This window comes from Grus americana, chromosome 9 (assembly GCF_028858705.1).
Source record: "Grus americana isolate bGruAme1 chromosome 9, bGruAme1.mat, whole genome shotgun sequence".
NCBI classification, from domain to species: domain Eukaryota; kingdom Metazoa; phylum Chordata; class Aves; order Gruiformes; family Gruidae; genus Grus; species Grus americana.
In genome coordinates this window covers 10849166-10862015 of record NC_072860.1, presented here as the reverse complement: position 1 = coordinate 10862015, position 12850 = coordinate 10849166, and the positions used below count along the sequence as shown (strand labels likewise).

Below are 12850 nucleotides of genomic sequence, written 5' to 3'. Positions count from 1 at the left end.
GAAGATGACTATGGGGTATCTCCATCTTCAGTAGGACTGTGAGAACCGGCCTAAGCAAAAGATTTGAGAAATTTGCTAACAAACAAGTCAAGGGGAAGCAGAGCAGAGTGTTTTACTTTTTAAGTCTGCCAGATTCGTATGAAACACAACGTATTTAGTGGGCAAACATTTAAATCTTCTAACACTGATATTTGTTCTCCATCTCTGTCATTACCCACATATAGCTACTGCTCCATCCTTAATGTAGACCAGTTTGAGGCACAGGTGTGTCCCAAGCCACATACCCTGTCAAATAGATCCAAAATTCTTTGGGAACAGGACTAGCTCTATTGTTTTGTGCCAGTCAAGCACCAAACAATAGTCTGGGTCTTGACTTATTGCTGCCTTTGGGCAAGGACAGGCCAGGATTATCTGGCTGTTCCTTTAAGGGTGCTGAAAGTGGATGCTGAAAGCAAGCCAGCTGGAAATGTTTTCAAAGGAGGTGTCATCAGACCAAGCTGAAATACCAGAAGAACAGGAAAAGCACAAAACCCAAACAGAGTCCAGTAGCTGCAATAGAGGGCAGCCAGAAGAGAGACTGAAAATACTAAAAAGGGACCTTTTCCTTGGAAGTAAGAAAGGAAGAGCTCCAGCAGACAAGGTATGATTATATACGAACTTCAGAAATCCTGCAGTGAAAAAGGGAGAAAAGAGAGCAGTCTGGGGGGCTATGTCAGGCTGTGTGGGACAAGAGCTGACAGCTCCGGCACTAACCAAGAATTGATTGGGGAAACAAAGGATTGTTTTGCAGAATGACACCAAGGCATCCCACCATCTCTCCGAAAGTTAAGAAAAGGCTAGATTTATAAAAGACTAATTGACCATAAGGGGTGACTGAATGGAAACAAGTTGGATCCCTCCCCCTTAAGCACTAAGGTATAGATCTCGTTGTCAGAGGTTTGAGGTTATGAATGCGGAAAGGAGCAATTATACCAGCTGCTGGCAAAGCTGAGCCGGGGCTGCAGCAGAGCCCTTCACTGACAGTGAAGAGCCAGGGTGCAAGGTGGGCTCACGCACCACTGCAGCCCAAATGGCACCCACCTCCCAGTCCCCAAGGGCAGAGCAGGCTGCCCCTGGAAGCCCTCATCCCACTGCATTTCCCAGCTCAGCACCAGTGGCAGGGTTTTCCTTCACAGCTGCTTAAATCAGGTGGGAAAGTTCTCATCTGACTTATCTGCCAGCCTAACACAAGTACCTCGGTCTACAGACTAGAGGTACAGGTCTAGCAGAAAACCCCAAACAGTGCATGTGCTGGGACTGGAGGAATGCAGTGACCAGGGCACACCTAAAGTTTTTCTGTACACAGCTCAAAACAGGGATTACTGCACACTTGCCTCCCAGGGTGCAGGACATTTTGAAAGGATCCGTAAAACCTGCTGCCTTTGTGTCACACAGCCTGCCGGGGGGACACCAAACATGACAAGACCTGAAACAGGCTGGAGCAAGGAATCTAGGCTGGGATGGGAAAAATATAACCTGGCTAAGTCACAGAGCTAACTTGTACAAATGTTCTTTATTACAGTGCTAGAGATGCTCATCATCCCCCTCTTCTTGGTGCCTTTCTCAGAATCTCTTGGTACCACATGAAGCTTTCACATGATATTAGGGTGCTGTAACACTCTAATGAGTATCATGTGAAAGGAGAGCAAGGGGATGTTATGGTGACTAAGCACGTGTGATCCTGGGAAGGGCCAAAACTGGTCCTGCCAAAGCCGTGTTTGCGGCAGAAGCTATTACAACTGGGAAGGGAGGAAGGAGGGGCAGAAATGCTTCTTTCCTTGAGCACTCTGATGTGTCTCACATTCCTCCCATACACATTTTTGCTTTGCGGGATCATCTTGCCCTCTAGTGGTTCACACTACAGAGCTCACATAGAGCCAAATTAATTTCTGCTGTAAACCCTGTAACGTCAATGGTTTCAGCCATTATGCATAAAATAATTCAAATTCCCTTTGATCTGCACCCATTTCTTAGTGCATCAGGCCATTAGTAAAATGTGCTATCATGGTGTGAAGTTAGAAACGAATATGCACAATGCCTGCTGCCTTATACATTATCACACCCTAAAGCGGATCCTCTGCCCATCCAATCTAGAGTGATGTAGACAACAGGTACATTGATATTTTTGGCTGTTTTGGAAGAGATCTTTCTTCAGCTCTTACAAAAAAGTTTGAGGAAAAAACACTGCCTGCAAAATACTTCATTTTTAAGATTAAAACTTTTGCCTAAAAAAAAAAAAAAAAAAAGAGTTCTCAGGAGGTAAATAGGTAAAAGTCAAAAGCAGAGTGATGGAAATCCCAGCTGGTAACAAGCACCCTCCACAGGGCTCTAAAAGATAAATTGCACATGTTTAGATTCCTGACATTGCCTATATCAACATGAATATAGAGTATGACTTACTGTCCATTTCCTTTGCGTGGCCCCCATTACACCCATTTTGACTTTTTTCGCCTCTGTCCAGGAGAGTTAAGTTTAATTTATTCCATAAGTCTCAGCTAGAGACAAGAACAAAAATATCTGCTTCATTTCATTTTAGTGTGAACTATTACCTTCAGTGACTGCAAAAGTTTTTTGTAGATTGAAAATAGGATGTCTGTATCCAAACTAGACCTCTGATGCAGTTAATTCCAGCTGAGGATCTGGCTTGACATCCTTTCTGTATTTATTAGCAATTCTCATCTGCTAGGCTCCAGAGTTACCAGCTCTCCGTAACAGCAAAGCCATGCACATCTAGGAGGCAAAGGAGAAAAAACAGCAATTGTGAACTAATTACTTGTCATTCAACAATGTACTTGGCTGTGATCAGTCATGGTGTTGACTGAAATCTCAGTGCTCAGCTATCTTCAGCAACTTTTGTCTAGAAAGGCTTTTCCTGTGGTTAGCTTGGTTGGTGCAGATTGAATGACAGTGTAATCTGTCTCCCAGTGAAAGATCTTCAAAGAGAAACAGCAGACAAATGTGAGGAAAAGCTGTTCACTTTAAAGTTATGAAAAAAAATGTTGTCCAACTGCCAACATCTAAAGAGCACTCCTTAGCATTAGAAACCACAAAATAAAAATCAGCTACAAGACATCTTTGCACTTGCATGGGCAGTATCATCCCTCTAACAAACTTCCTCCTCAGCTTTGCTGCAGAGGCCATGGGCTGCTTGAAGCAAGAGAAAAACAACACCTGGACTTTCCCCACCCTGATCCTCTGCCTCTATGGATTATTCTACATGATGAAACCATCAGAACCTTTCCTAACACCCTATCTAACAGGACCAGATAAAAACCTGACCATAGATGAGGTATGGTTTTATTCTGCCCTTACTTTTATATGCAGCAGCAAAAATTAAAAAAAAAAAAAATACTTTAAACAAAGTTTTTAAGCAAAGAAAAAAGCTATAAAAAGCACAACTGTAACCAGCTTTAGCAGGTTACAATTTGCTGCGGATGGCATAAATAAAAGATCCATTTAATGGATTTAAGATCCATTTGCCTGCTCAACAGTCATATTCCACTTCAGTGTGGTTATATATTTTATGAATTCCTTCAGAGCAAAAACTTCTCTCTACAAACGGAAGTTTATAAAATAAACGAATTTCCTTTCCCCAAGAATAACACCACAGAGATTTCCTCTTCTCTGCTAGGTTACCAACCAGATTTTCCCAGTTTGGACATACTCCTACCTCGCACTCCTTTTCCCAGTCTTCCTGATTACAGACTACGTGCGCTACAAGCCCATCCTCCTCCTCCAGGGCGTCAGCTTCATCGTCACATGGCTCTTGCTCCTCTTCGCACACGGACTGGTGGCCATGCAGGTGGTGGAATTCTTCTACGGGATGGTGACAGCCACCGAGGTTGCCTATTACGCCTACATCTACAGTGTCGTCAGCACCGATCACTATCAGAGAGTGACGAGCTATTGCAGAAGTATCACTCTGGTTGCAGCCACCGTTGCCGCCGTCCTGGGACAGCTGCTGGTTTCCTTAGCAGATGTATCCTACTTCCACCTTAATGCCATTACGTTGGCTTCCGTGTCCCTGGCATTCGTGTGCTCCTTTTTCCTCCCAATGCCTCAAAAGAGCATGTTCTTCCACCGGAAAGATGCCTCAGAAACTCCCCCAGGACCAGATAAAGTTGTGGCTACGCTCGGCTCCGACAGCCCGTGGGGCTCCCAAGAGGACAAGAGCTCTGTGTCTGCTGACAGGGGACCAACTCCTGAACCGCAGGCTGACAACGCCAAGCCCCAGCATCACGTGCTCAGAGTGCTGGTGCAGCTGAGCAAGGACTTGAGGGATTGCTACAGCTCGAGGAAACTTCTGTACTGGTCTCTGTGGTGGGCTCTGGCTACAGCAGGCTTTAACCAGGTCCTGAATTACATCCAGGTGCTGTGGGACTTCAGAGCCCCCTCTCACAGCTCAGCGGTGTACAACGGAGCTGTTGAAGCAATTGCGACTTTCCTGAGTAAGTCAGTGTCTAAGCATTGATCACAAAGGCAGTCTCTGAAGTTTTACATTAGAACACTTTTAAAGGGCCATTCCATTGCAGATGCTCCAGGAACCCAGTGTTTGCATTGTGCATTCAAGACCTATTTCTTCGATGTACAGAACAGTTCAAATGCGAGCTGTGCTATTTTTCTTTAGGACTGGGACACCCAACTTCAGCCTACCAGTACGCAGAGAGCGTATAAGTCACACAGACTTTACGTAGAATCATACGTAATTTGGGTTGGAAAGGACCTTAAAGACCATCTATTTCCAACTCCCCTGCCATGGGCAGGGACACCCTCCACTAGACCAGGTTGCTCAAAGCCCCATCCAACCTGGCCTTGAACACTTCCAGGGAGGGGGCCTCCACACCTTTACATCCAGTTGCTAAATCCATTCAGAGGCACTCTTGTTTCTTTGGATGAGGTTGTTGGGTTTGTTTGGGCTTTTTCCCCAAATAAGGCAAAGGCAAGGCAAGGATCACACAGTTTTCTTAACAATGGTATCAGCTTACACAGATGAGTTCTTCATAAAAAATTTACACAAAAAGAACAATCTTCTCATTAAGATCTTTTTTCTAGTGAAATACTCTTGTGCAGCAGGACGGAAAGAAGAATTTTAGTCATTCTAAGATTTGCAGAAAAAGACCTTACTGAATTCATTACGCTACTGACATTAACCATTACACTTTTGCACTGGAAGCAGATGCTCACATCACATAACTTATCAAAAGGTAAGACAGAGAATGCCACCCTGACTTGGCAGCATTTCACATATTCATATTGTGCTGCTGTAGACAACTTGCACAAGACATTGGGGAGTGATCCATCAGGGAAAATAAACATGTCTGCATCATACCTGGTCATTCAGGTTACCCTTACAGTCATTAAGGGGAAACAGATACTTCTAAGATTAAAAATTACTCTCGTCTTGAGTTAAGAAACTAAATAGACTAGCTGAATCATGAGTTAGAAGCACTTAACTCCTGTAGTGTCTACTCCTTGATGAATTCCCCTTTCTCATGGAATTGCCTATTTCTCAATGTAGAGATGTAGAAGTTTTAAAATTGTATGAGACCCCTAAGACGGATAGTCAGGTGGCTTACCTTCACAAGAGATGCGTCTTTGTAGGAGGCCTGCCAAAAGCAGACAGTGTCTATCCTTTCTCATTTCCCTGAATATAGTCACTTGATACTTCACAGAACTCCCTTTTTTGACAGCTTAGCCCCTTTATGAGCTGCATAGAGCTAAACCAGTAAGCTAGAAGGTTTCCTACCTTAGCTATAAAGGAAACTAGTAGAAACTGGAAGAATTGTTCTTCTTGAGCTCCAGTGTTCCTAATTCTCTCTCTAGAGATACATGCTGGGTACAACAGCTAAATAATGAATCCTTCTACATAACAGTTTATCCTGTGAAGTGGAATAAAACATTAAGAAAGGAATGGCAAAGACTTGATTTATGCAATTGTCTAAAAATGACCAGTCATCTGCACTACTTCAAAAGTGATTAGAAATTCTTTCAGAACACTTCAGAACTACTCTGCTTCATTATACAGCATTGCCTTTCAGTGTGTGAGGGTGGCCAGACTTGGCAATATAGGCTGTAGAACAGATACAACATTTACATGGCTTTTTTTTTTTTTTTTTCTAGGCTCAGTAACATCTTTCATAGTACAATATATGAAAATTAACTGGGACCTTTTTGGAGAACTGGCTTTAGGGATCTTCTCTGCAATAGATGCTGGTTCTCTATTTCTCATGCACTTCACTACCAACATTTGGGCATGTTACGCCAGCTATCTCATTTTCAAAGCATGCTACATGCTCCTCATAACAATAGCAACGTAAGTATAAAACCTTACATGCTGCCATTATGCACAGAACATTAATCGTACTTTACTTTGGGCATCCCTCCTTTTACTCAGAGGTAGCTGATCTAATACTAGACATAACTCTTTAGGTAAAGACAAGGTCACTTAAATGTCTAGTTATGTTGGTTTTGTTCTTCTAAACCATAAAAGAAAAAGTTATCAATAGGACATTGAACGTTTTCCCAGGCAGAAATTAAACAAGGTAGAAGGTATCTTATTAATAAAGGTAACAGTAACAGCAAAACATGCAAGCTAGTTTCCTCCTTCCTGGCATGGAAGATGCCAAGAGAACAATAGGGACAAGTGCGCCTCGACAACCATCCTTTAAGATCCCCTTTATGTCTAGACCACCTTGCTGATACACTTTCTATCATGCTATGAACTGCATGAATGCAGAAAAGATTTGGCATAGAGTGTTCCCCAACATAACTTCATACATATAATCCTTAATGATATTATGATGTAAGGAAGGGATAAGAGAGAACTTTGGACATATAAACTCAGGCAAGATCTCTTAGGAGACCGAGCTATTCTGTTGTCAGAAATAGAAAAATATTAATAATGTAAATAATAAAGATAATATATTAATTGTGTAATAAATATAAACCATTGTTATTACTCAAGTTATTTTATTGATTGGAATGTCTTTGGACATACCACACTATTTCATTAAAAAATCTAGATGCATTTTTATGTTAAAACCCCAAATTATTCAGATGCCATTTAAAAAAACCTGCTAAAACTATAATGCATGACAAGATTATGCCTATCTTGAATGAAGCCAAGTGAATCCTCTATTTTCATTTTGGTGGACTGTTAGTACATTATAGTGGGCCATGTCTTGACTATTTCAACATATTCTACAAAAAAAGAAGGAAAGTAAAAAAAAAAAATCAGTGAAACTTTGGAGGTAACAATTGCAAGGGAATATGTTCTGATTATCATTAAAAAAGATATTGCAAGGAAAATCTACAGGCTCTTGACAGAAATAAGCAGTATGCTACCTCCACTGTCAAACCATAAAGCAAAAAGTGATCCACATTATCACAGAAAAATTGGTTAGAAAATACCCATAGTGACCTTCTAGTCTAACCTCCCAGCCGGGAGAGAACTTCTGCCAGTGCCACATTAGGTCATGGTTTGTCTGGTCAGGTCTTTGGAAGCGTCCAACCATGGAGACTTTACAACCTGTCTGGCACAGTCTATGAAAGTAGAGAAGGAACAAAGGGGAAGGTTAAATGGATCTGATATTCTACTAGATAAAGCAGATCATCTAATAACATGGTCTGGAAAAGCAACACAAACATGTACAAAAACACTATGGTAGTCAATACAGGTTTTTTAGAGAAAGCAAGGAAGCAAACAAACAAATGAAGCACCATTTACTCTGTCCTTGATAAATCATCTGCATGAATCATTTCCCTTCATCAGCTAAACGGAGAGCAACAGCTTTCCCACCCAGTGTGAAGTAACTGACCTGCCAGTCTCGCGTTAGGTTCCAGATTGCAGTCAATCTGAGCATGGAACGCTATGCCTTGATGTTTGGATTTAACAACTTCGTTGCACTGGTGATTCAGACCATTCTTACAGTAGTCGTTGTGGATTCAAGAGGCCTGGGACTGGACATAGTAACTCAGGTAAGTGCTACTATCTTACTTCCTACTTACTGCTTAGCCAATTCATCTTCAAAAGTTTACCAAGAAAGAAATTGCTATGCCAAAGGACAATTTAATTATTTCTTCTACAGAAATCTAGACATCATGCTCTTCCCTTGGTCAGCCATAATTCCTCCCTTTTGCCTTTTAGTGCAGCATTTAGGATTACAGATATTGGTCTTTGACTTTTTAAAGGCAGATACAACAGAACGTAAATAATCAGGCCCTGCTATCTGACCAGCTTTTGCTAATTAATAGGACACTGAATAACGACTTCTCTCCCCAAAAATTCAGGCTGGTTTTCTCAGATACAGAATCAACATGACCACATGTTGTTAGGGGAGTTCAAGATCATGAGACACAGCCTGGATTACTGGAGTTATTTCAGCTCAAGTGAAAAGGACACCTGCCTTCTAATTCCAGCTCAGGAGCAAATCTGGTCTGTATCTCAACGTGAATAACAGTTTTCTGCCCACAGTTTGGGCACGTAATTTGGGATAACCTATGTCACAACAGTGTCCCTAACTTCAGTCAGCCTGATTCCACTCATGTTGGAATCCACTGAAATGTACTGACTTCTGCATTTTCTCAGATGGGATTTCAGCTGGGGCAGCTTCCTACTCGCACAGATTTGAAGATTAAAGTTATTCAGATATTCTACACAGAGAAGGCAAAAGTTACTTTAAAAGATTAAAGATTGAATTAAACACTAAAAATTTAAACTTTAAAATTAAGGACAGGAATATGTAGGACTTCATAAATAGCTTTGTCACTGTTGCTGGAAATATTGGTACGAAGTCATGGTATATTTACTGAAGCCAGTGTGGTGACAGCACTGAAATGAGCAAGTAAGAGCAAAAAAGGACCAGCTCAGACTCATCACTTACATTAATAATGACTATGTGGGTAATGAAGCTACTTCTACATTTTGCACTAATAGGAAAAAATCCTGTTCCTATCCCCCCCGCCCCGCACCCACCCTGCCCCCAATGTTTATTAAGAGGCACAAGGATTAGAAGCAAGGGGCAGTTCTTCATTCCTCAAAGATCTGCTGTTTGCTCGAAAAAATAAAATTTTGCTTAATCACAAAGCAAAAACTTGGAACATAGAGAAACTGTACCAGAACACAGGTAAACAAAATAATAGAGTGTCTGTCATCTTCAGAAGCAGCAGTGTTTCCCTAATGTGTTTTTCATTAATTCTTCTGCCTTTTTCTCTCCCCTCCCAGTTTTTAATTTATGGCAGCTACTTTGCAGTCATAGCTGGGGTTTTCTTGATCAGAAGCATTTGCATGCTTGTCTCAAGCAAATGCGAAAGGAAAATAGCAAGATCTTGCAAAGAGCATCTGAACCATGCTGAACACGAATCGAAAGAGCAGATTGTAGCTGGCTATACGACATGGCTGTAGGAGTCAGGCAGACAGGCTCACGTGGTCAGGCCCTCACAGGAGAAGAGCTCCTACTGCAGCATGCAGGGAACAGCAGTGCAAGATGAACTTACAACACAGCCCTGAAAAGCTACGCTGAATCATTACAGAACGTCATTACACCATATGCCAGCTGAGAGATCACCATAATGGCACTGTGCCAAGAAGAAAAGATAAGTTGCTTTAGATTCTTATTTACTTGCCTATAAATAGCTTAACAGCAGTAATTTATACACAAGAACACAGCAACCATGTTGGCATCCCACTATGCACGATGGCAAAGATCGGAGTTCACCGTGCCTTCCTCGTTCTAGCTCTTGTATACGGTGTTGGCAAGCTGCTTCCGTGCAGGTTTGTTCACGCATGTGGGTGAAGGGTCTGTCCCCCTCTTCGCACATACGTTGTTCTGAACCAAATCAGAAGGGATTGTGTTTGCATCATTATATTCTTTCCTACCTAACTACAGGCGATTTGGTGACAGACGACTCCTTTCTAATTTAAAAGCCCACGTCAGAAGCCAGCCTTTTGCACACAATGGTGCAGAAAAGCAGGGTTTGCACAACCTGTCTGAGAAGGTTCACTGAGACACTGCTAAGCCACAATTGTTGCTTGGCCCACATTTGAAAGCTGCAACCTAAACACTGTACTGAGTCCATAGCAGTCTCAGCCCAGAAGGGAAAAACTTTGGAGTCAAAACAAAATGAAAGACCCTCCACTCCTTTCCTTCTGACTTCCAGTAAACTTAAATTCAGGACTGAGTGTCTGCCTGTTTCAACAGGAAAAGAAAAAATACCAAAGGGATTGAGTAGTACGGACCAAGCCAGAGAAATAGATTGTGGAGAAATTTGGCTGATTTCACACAGAAAAATTCCAGATTAACACAAATATCTGAGAAGATTCATAACTGAAACAAAAAGCTAGTATCGTGTGCTTTTGAGTGCCAAATGAGGGAGGTCCACTGATTGTGGCCAAGGATTTCGTGAGGTCAGCATCTCAGAATTTATCAAGAAGCTTCAAGTCCTACAGCTATTTCAGTCCAGCACAAAGGACTGTTAGTCCAGGAGAAGAAAAGAGACTATAAATGAGTTTGCATAGTAAACGCTTAATTTATTATAAATTATATCCATATGTTAAAGTTATTTCTGTACTGCTTTTTGCTTCTAGCTTCCAATACCTATATCTAACTAATAAAAATAGAAAATACTTAGCATTTACAGAATCATTTTTCCTGTAGAGACACAAGCTATCATTTGTACAGACATACACGCTTTTCATGCAATTGTCACATACTGCAACTAGACAAACCGCCCAGAGGCAAGAGCAGGGAAGAGAGAAACAATTAGTTTCAAGTCACGGAAAGAATCGGTAGGATTTGACCAAATGAACCCAGCTGACTTTCTAGGCTTTTTGTTTACTATTGTGCATTGTGTGGCCATTCTCTGTTGTAAACTGGCTCTAAGCAGAGCAGCTAAACCAATGCAGTTGTAAGAGCAGATGTACTTAGTCTCCACTAAGCAGTAAGTATCTCTTGTACTGCAGAACTGAGGGCATGGTATTCCTGCCTGAAGAAACGAGGACAAAGTCCAGTAGAGCAAAGACTATTCTGTTTTACTTTTCCTTGTGCATAGAAATCTTCTTCTGAGGCACGTAGTTAAAGAACTAGGTGCCAGTCCTGTACTAGAAGCTAACCAGAGTTTGTTTAAATGAAAAAGAGGAACTTGGTATTTCCAGGTCCATGGTCTCAAACTGCCTTTGGTACAGAAAGTTAACAAATATTTCTCTCTCTCTGCAGTATCTGACAAAAGGAAAGGAATCAGCAACATGTGACACTTTTTGCTATTATTAAAAAAATAACAGCAGTAGTAAGCTGCAGGAAAGGAGCTAGAAAAACTGGTAGAAATAACCATAAAAATTCTTCCATTCTGAACTGCTCAGAGCCCACTGCCTTCTGTGTACATGGGATGCCACTAAGGAGCAAAGGAACCAAGCAGACACAAGGTATTTGGTTTGCAGCTATAGAGAATACAATTTTCAGAAAACAGATAAGACTTAAAAAGGAAAGACCTATTCTTATTCTCTCAAATTTCCAAAACAAATATTCTGAGGTTGGAAGTTGGGGGCAGAATTTGGGAGGCACGGTGAGGAATAGGGAAGGAAGAGGGCAGCTCTTAGGAGCGTTAGGAAGAACATGATATATTGGAGGCAGAAACAACAGCAAGAGAAACAGAAGGCCTTACATTGCCCTGGGTTTTCACCTGCAAATCGATATCAACCCAGCAATCAGTTAGAGATTTCATCCAAAACAGTGGGATGCACCCATCTACCTGCACGTTCATCTACACGCACACTCTTTGGAGAGGAGATAGTTGAGGCTTGGCTGGTTATGAGCAAGGTTGGAACCACAGGCTCTCTAGTTCTGCAGGAAAAGGAAACTCTGAACAAATCCACCTCTCCTTGCAGCTTTTAGTATTAAGCGCTTATCTTTCTCATATCATGCTAAAGTATTCCATGTAAATATGAAAATCCAGAGCTGAGCACATCACTCCCCATAGCTACAACCCCCTCTAAATAATGAACGTTACTTTTGAAACATGAGTGGGTTTGGGCACAAATCTTCCATGAAGATATAGTCCAGCAAGCTGATAAGGCCGGTTCTGGCCAACAAGGCAGCGAACAAATTGTATCTTTGTATTCAAATCAAGCAGGTATTAACCGAGCACTGTGCAGGTTACCAGAGAAATGGCCGTCAGCAGCCACCTTTCAGCAGGTCGGTAGACCTACCCAGTAGCATCTTCCCAGGGGTTCCTTTCCTTTCTCAGAAGCCATTGGTAAAGAGAGAGAAAGAACCACAGAGGCATACCTGCCTTCTGTGAACACTTCTCTGCCCGGTTGCGCTACACACGAAGCAGTGCAAGAAGTTTCCATACCTGTAGAACAAGACCAGCTGTGCCCAGTTCACAAAGCTGCTCTGGGAAGCTCATAGGACACCTCCTGCCGGGGCCACAGCATTCGCCTTGGAAGACATAGGGAGTCCAGTCTAAAAAAAAAAAAAAAAAAAGGAATAAAAGCTTCTTATCTTCTTGTCCATTTGCCCTTAAGTGACAGATTGGTCCTTATATAGAAGTAATTCCTGGCCAACTAATAGTATGAGGTATTCATTCGATGTCCTACCTCCCCGCACCTCCAGCAAAGCCAGACAGTCAGAAGAGACCCCATGAGCCCAGGGGCCACTGTGCTGTGCAGTGTCAGCCCAAGCTGTACAATGGGTGCTGTGCCTTACCCATGAATCGGAGACCAGAGCTTTTAAAGGTATTTATTAACACAAAAATGCAATCAAGTGATTGCTTTCTTACCGTGTCAGTTTTTATTAATCATTAACTACTGAGAGTC

The 12850-nt window shown here is 42.0% G+C and overlaps 1 protein-coding gene and 1 long non-coding RNA gene across 2 annotated transcripts; one reads left to right on the top strand and one right to left on the bottom strand.

Annotated features, from left to right (window-relative positions):
- Positions 1–12821, bottom strand: LOC129210021 (uncharacterized). The gene is made up of 3 exons (XR_008578286.1): positions 12632–12821; positions 12388–12497; positions 1–50 (listed from the first exon to the last, which is right to left on the bottom strand). It is a non-coding gene; the product is annotated as an uncharacterized LOC129210021 (long non-coding RNA).
- LOC129210014 (thiamine transporter 2-like) lies at positions 541–10520 on the top strand. Its single transcript, XM_054835438.1, has 6 exons — positions 541–640; positions 3163–3328; positions 3671–4487; positions 6160–6352; positions 7875–8016; positions 9263–10520. The coding sequence occupies exons 2-6, from the start codon at positions 3179–3181 to the stop codon at positions 9440–9442; spliced, it is 1482 nt and encodes a 493-aa protein (XP_054691413.1). The 5' UTR covers positions 541–640; positions 3163–3178; the 3' UTR covers positions 9443–10520.
- Positions 12822–12850: the final 29 nt, after the last annotated feature.

Coding starts and splice junctions, on each gene's coding strand:
- LOC129210014 (XM_054835438.1), top strand. CDS start 3,179: ATGGGCTGCTTGAAGCAAGAGAAAAACAACACCTGGACTTTCCCCACC. Junction 4,488..6,159: donor AGCAATTGCGACTTTCCTGA/GTAAGTCAGTGT, acceptor TTTTTTTTCTAG/GCTCAGTAACATCTTTCATA. Junction 6,353..7,874: donor CTCCTCATAACAATAGCAAC/GTAAGTATAAAA, acceptor GTCTCGCGTTAG/GTTCCAGATTGCAGTCAATC.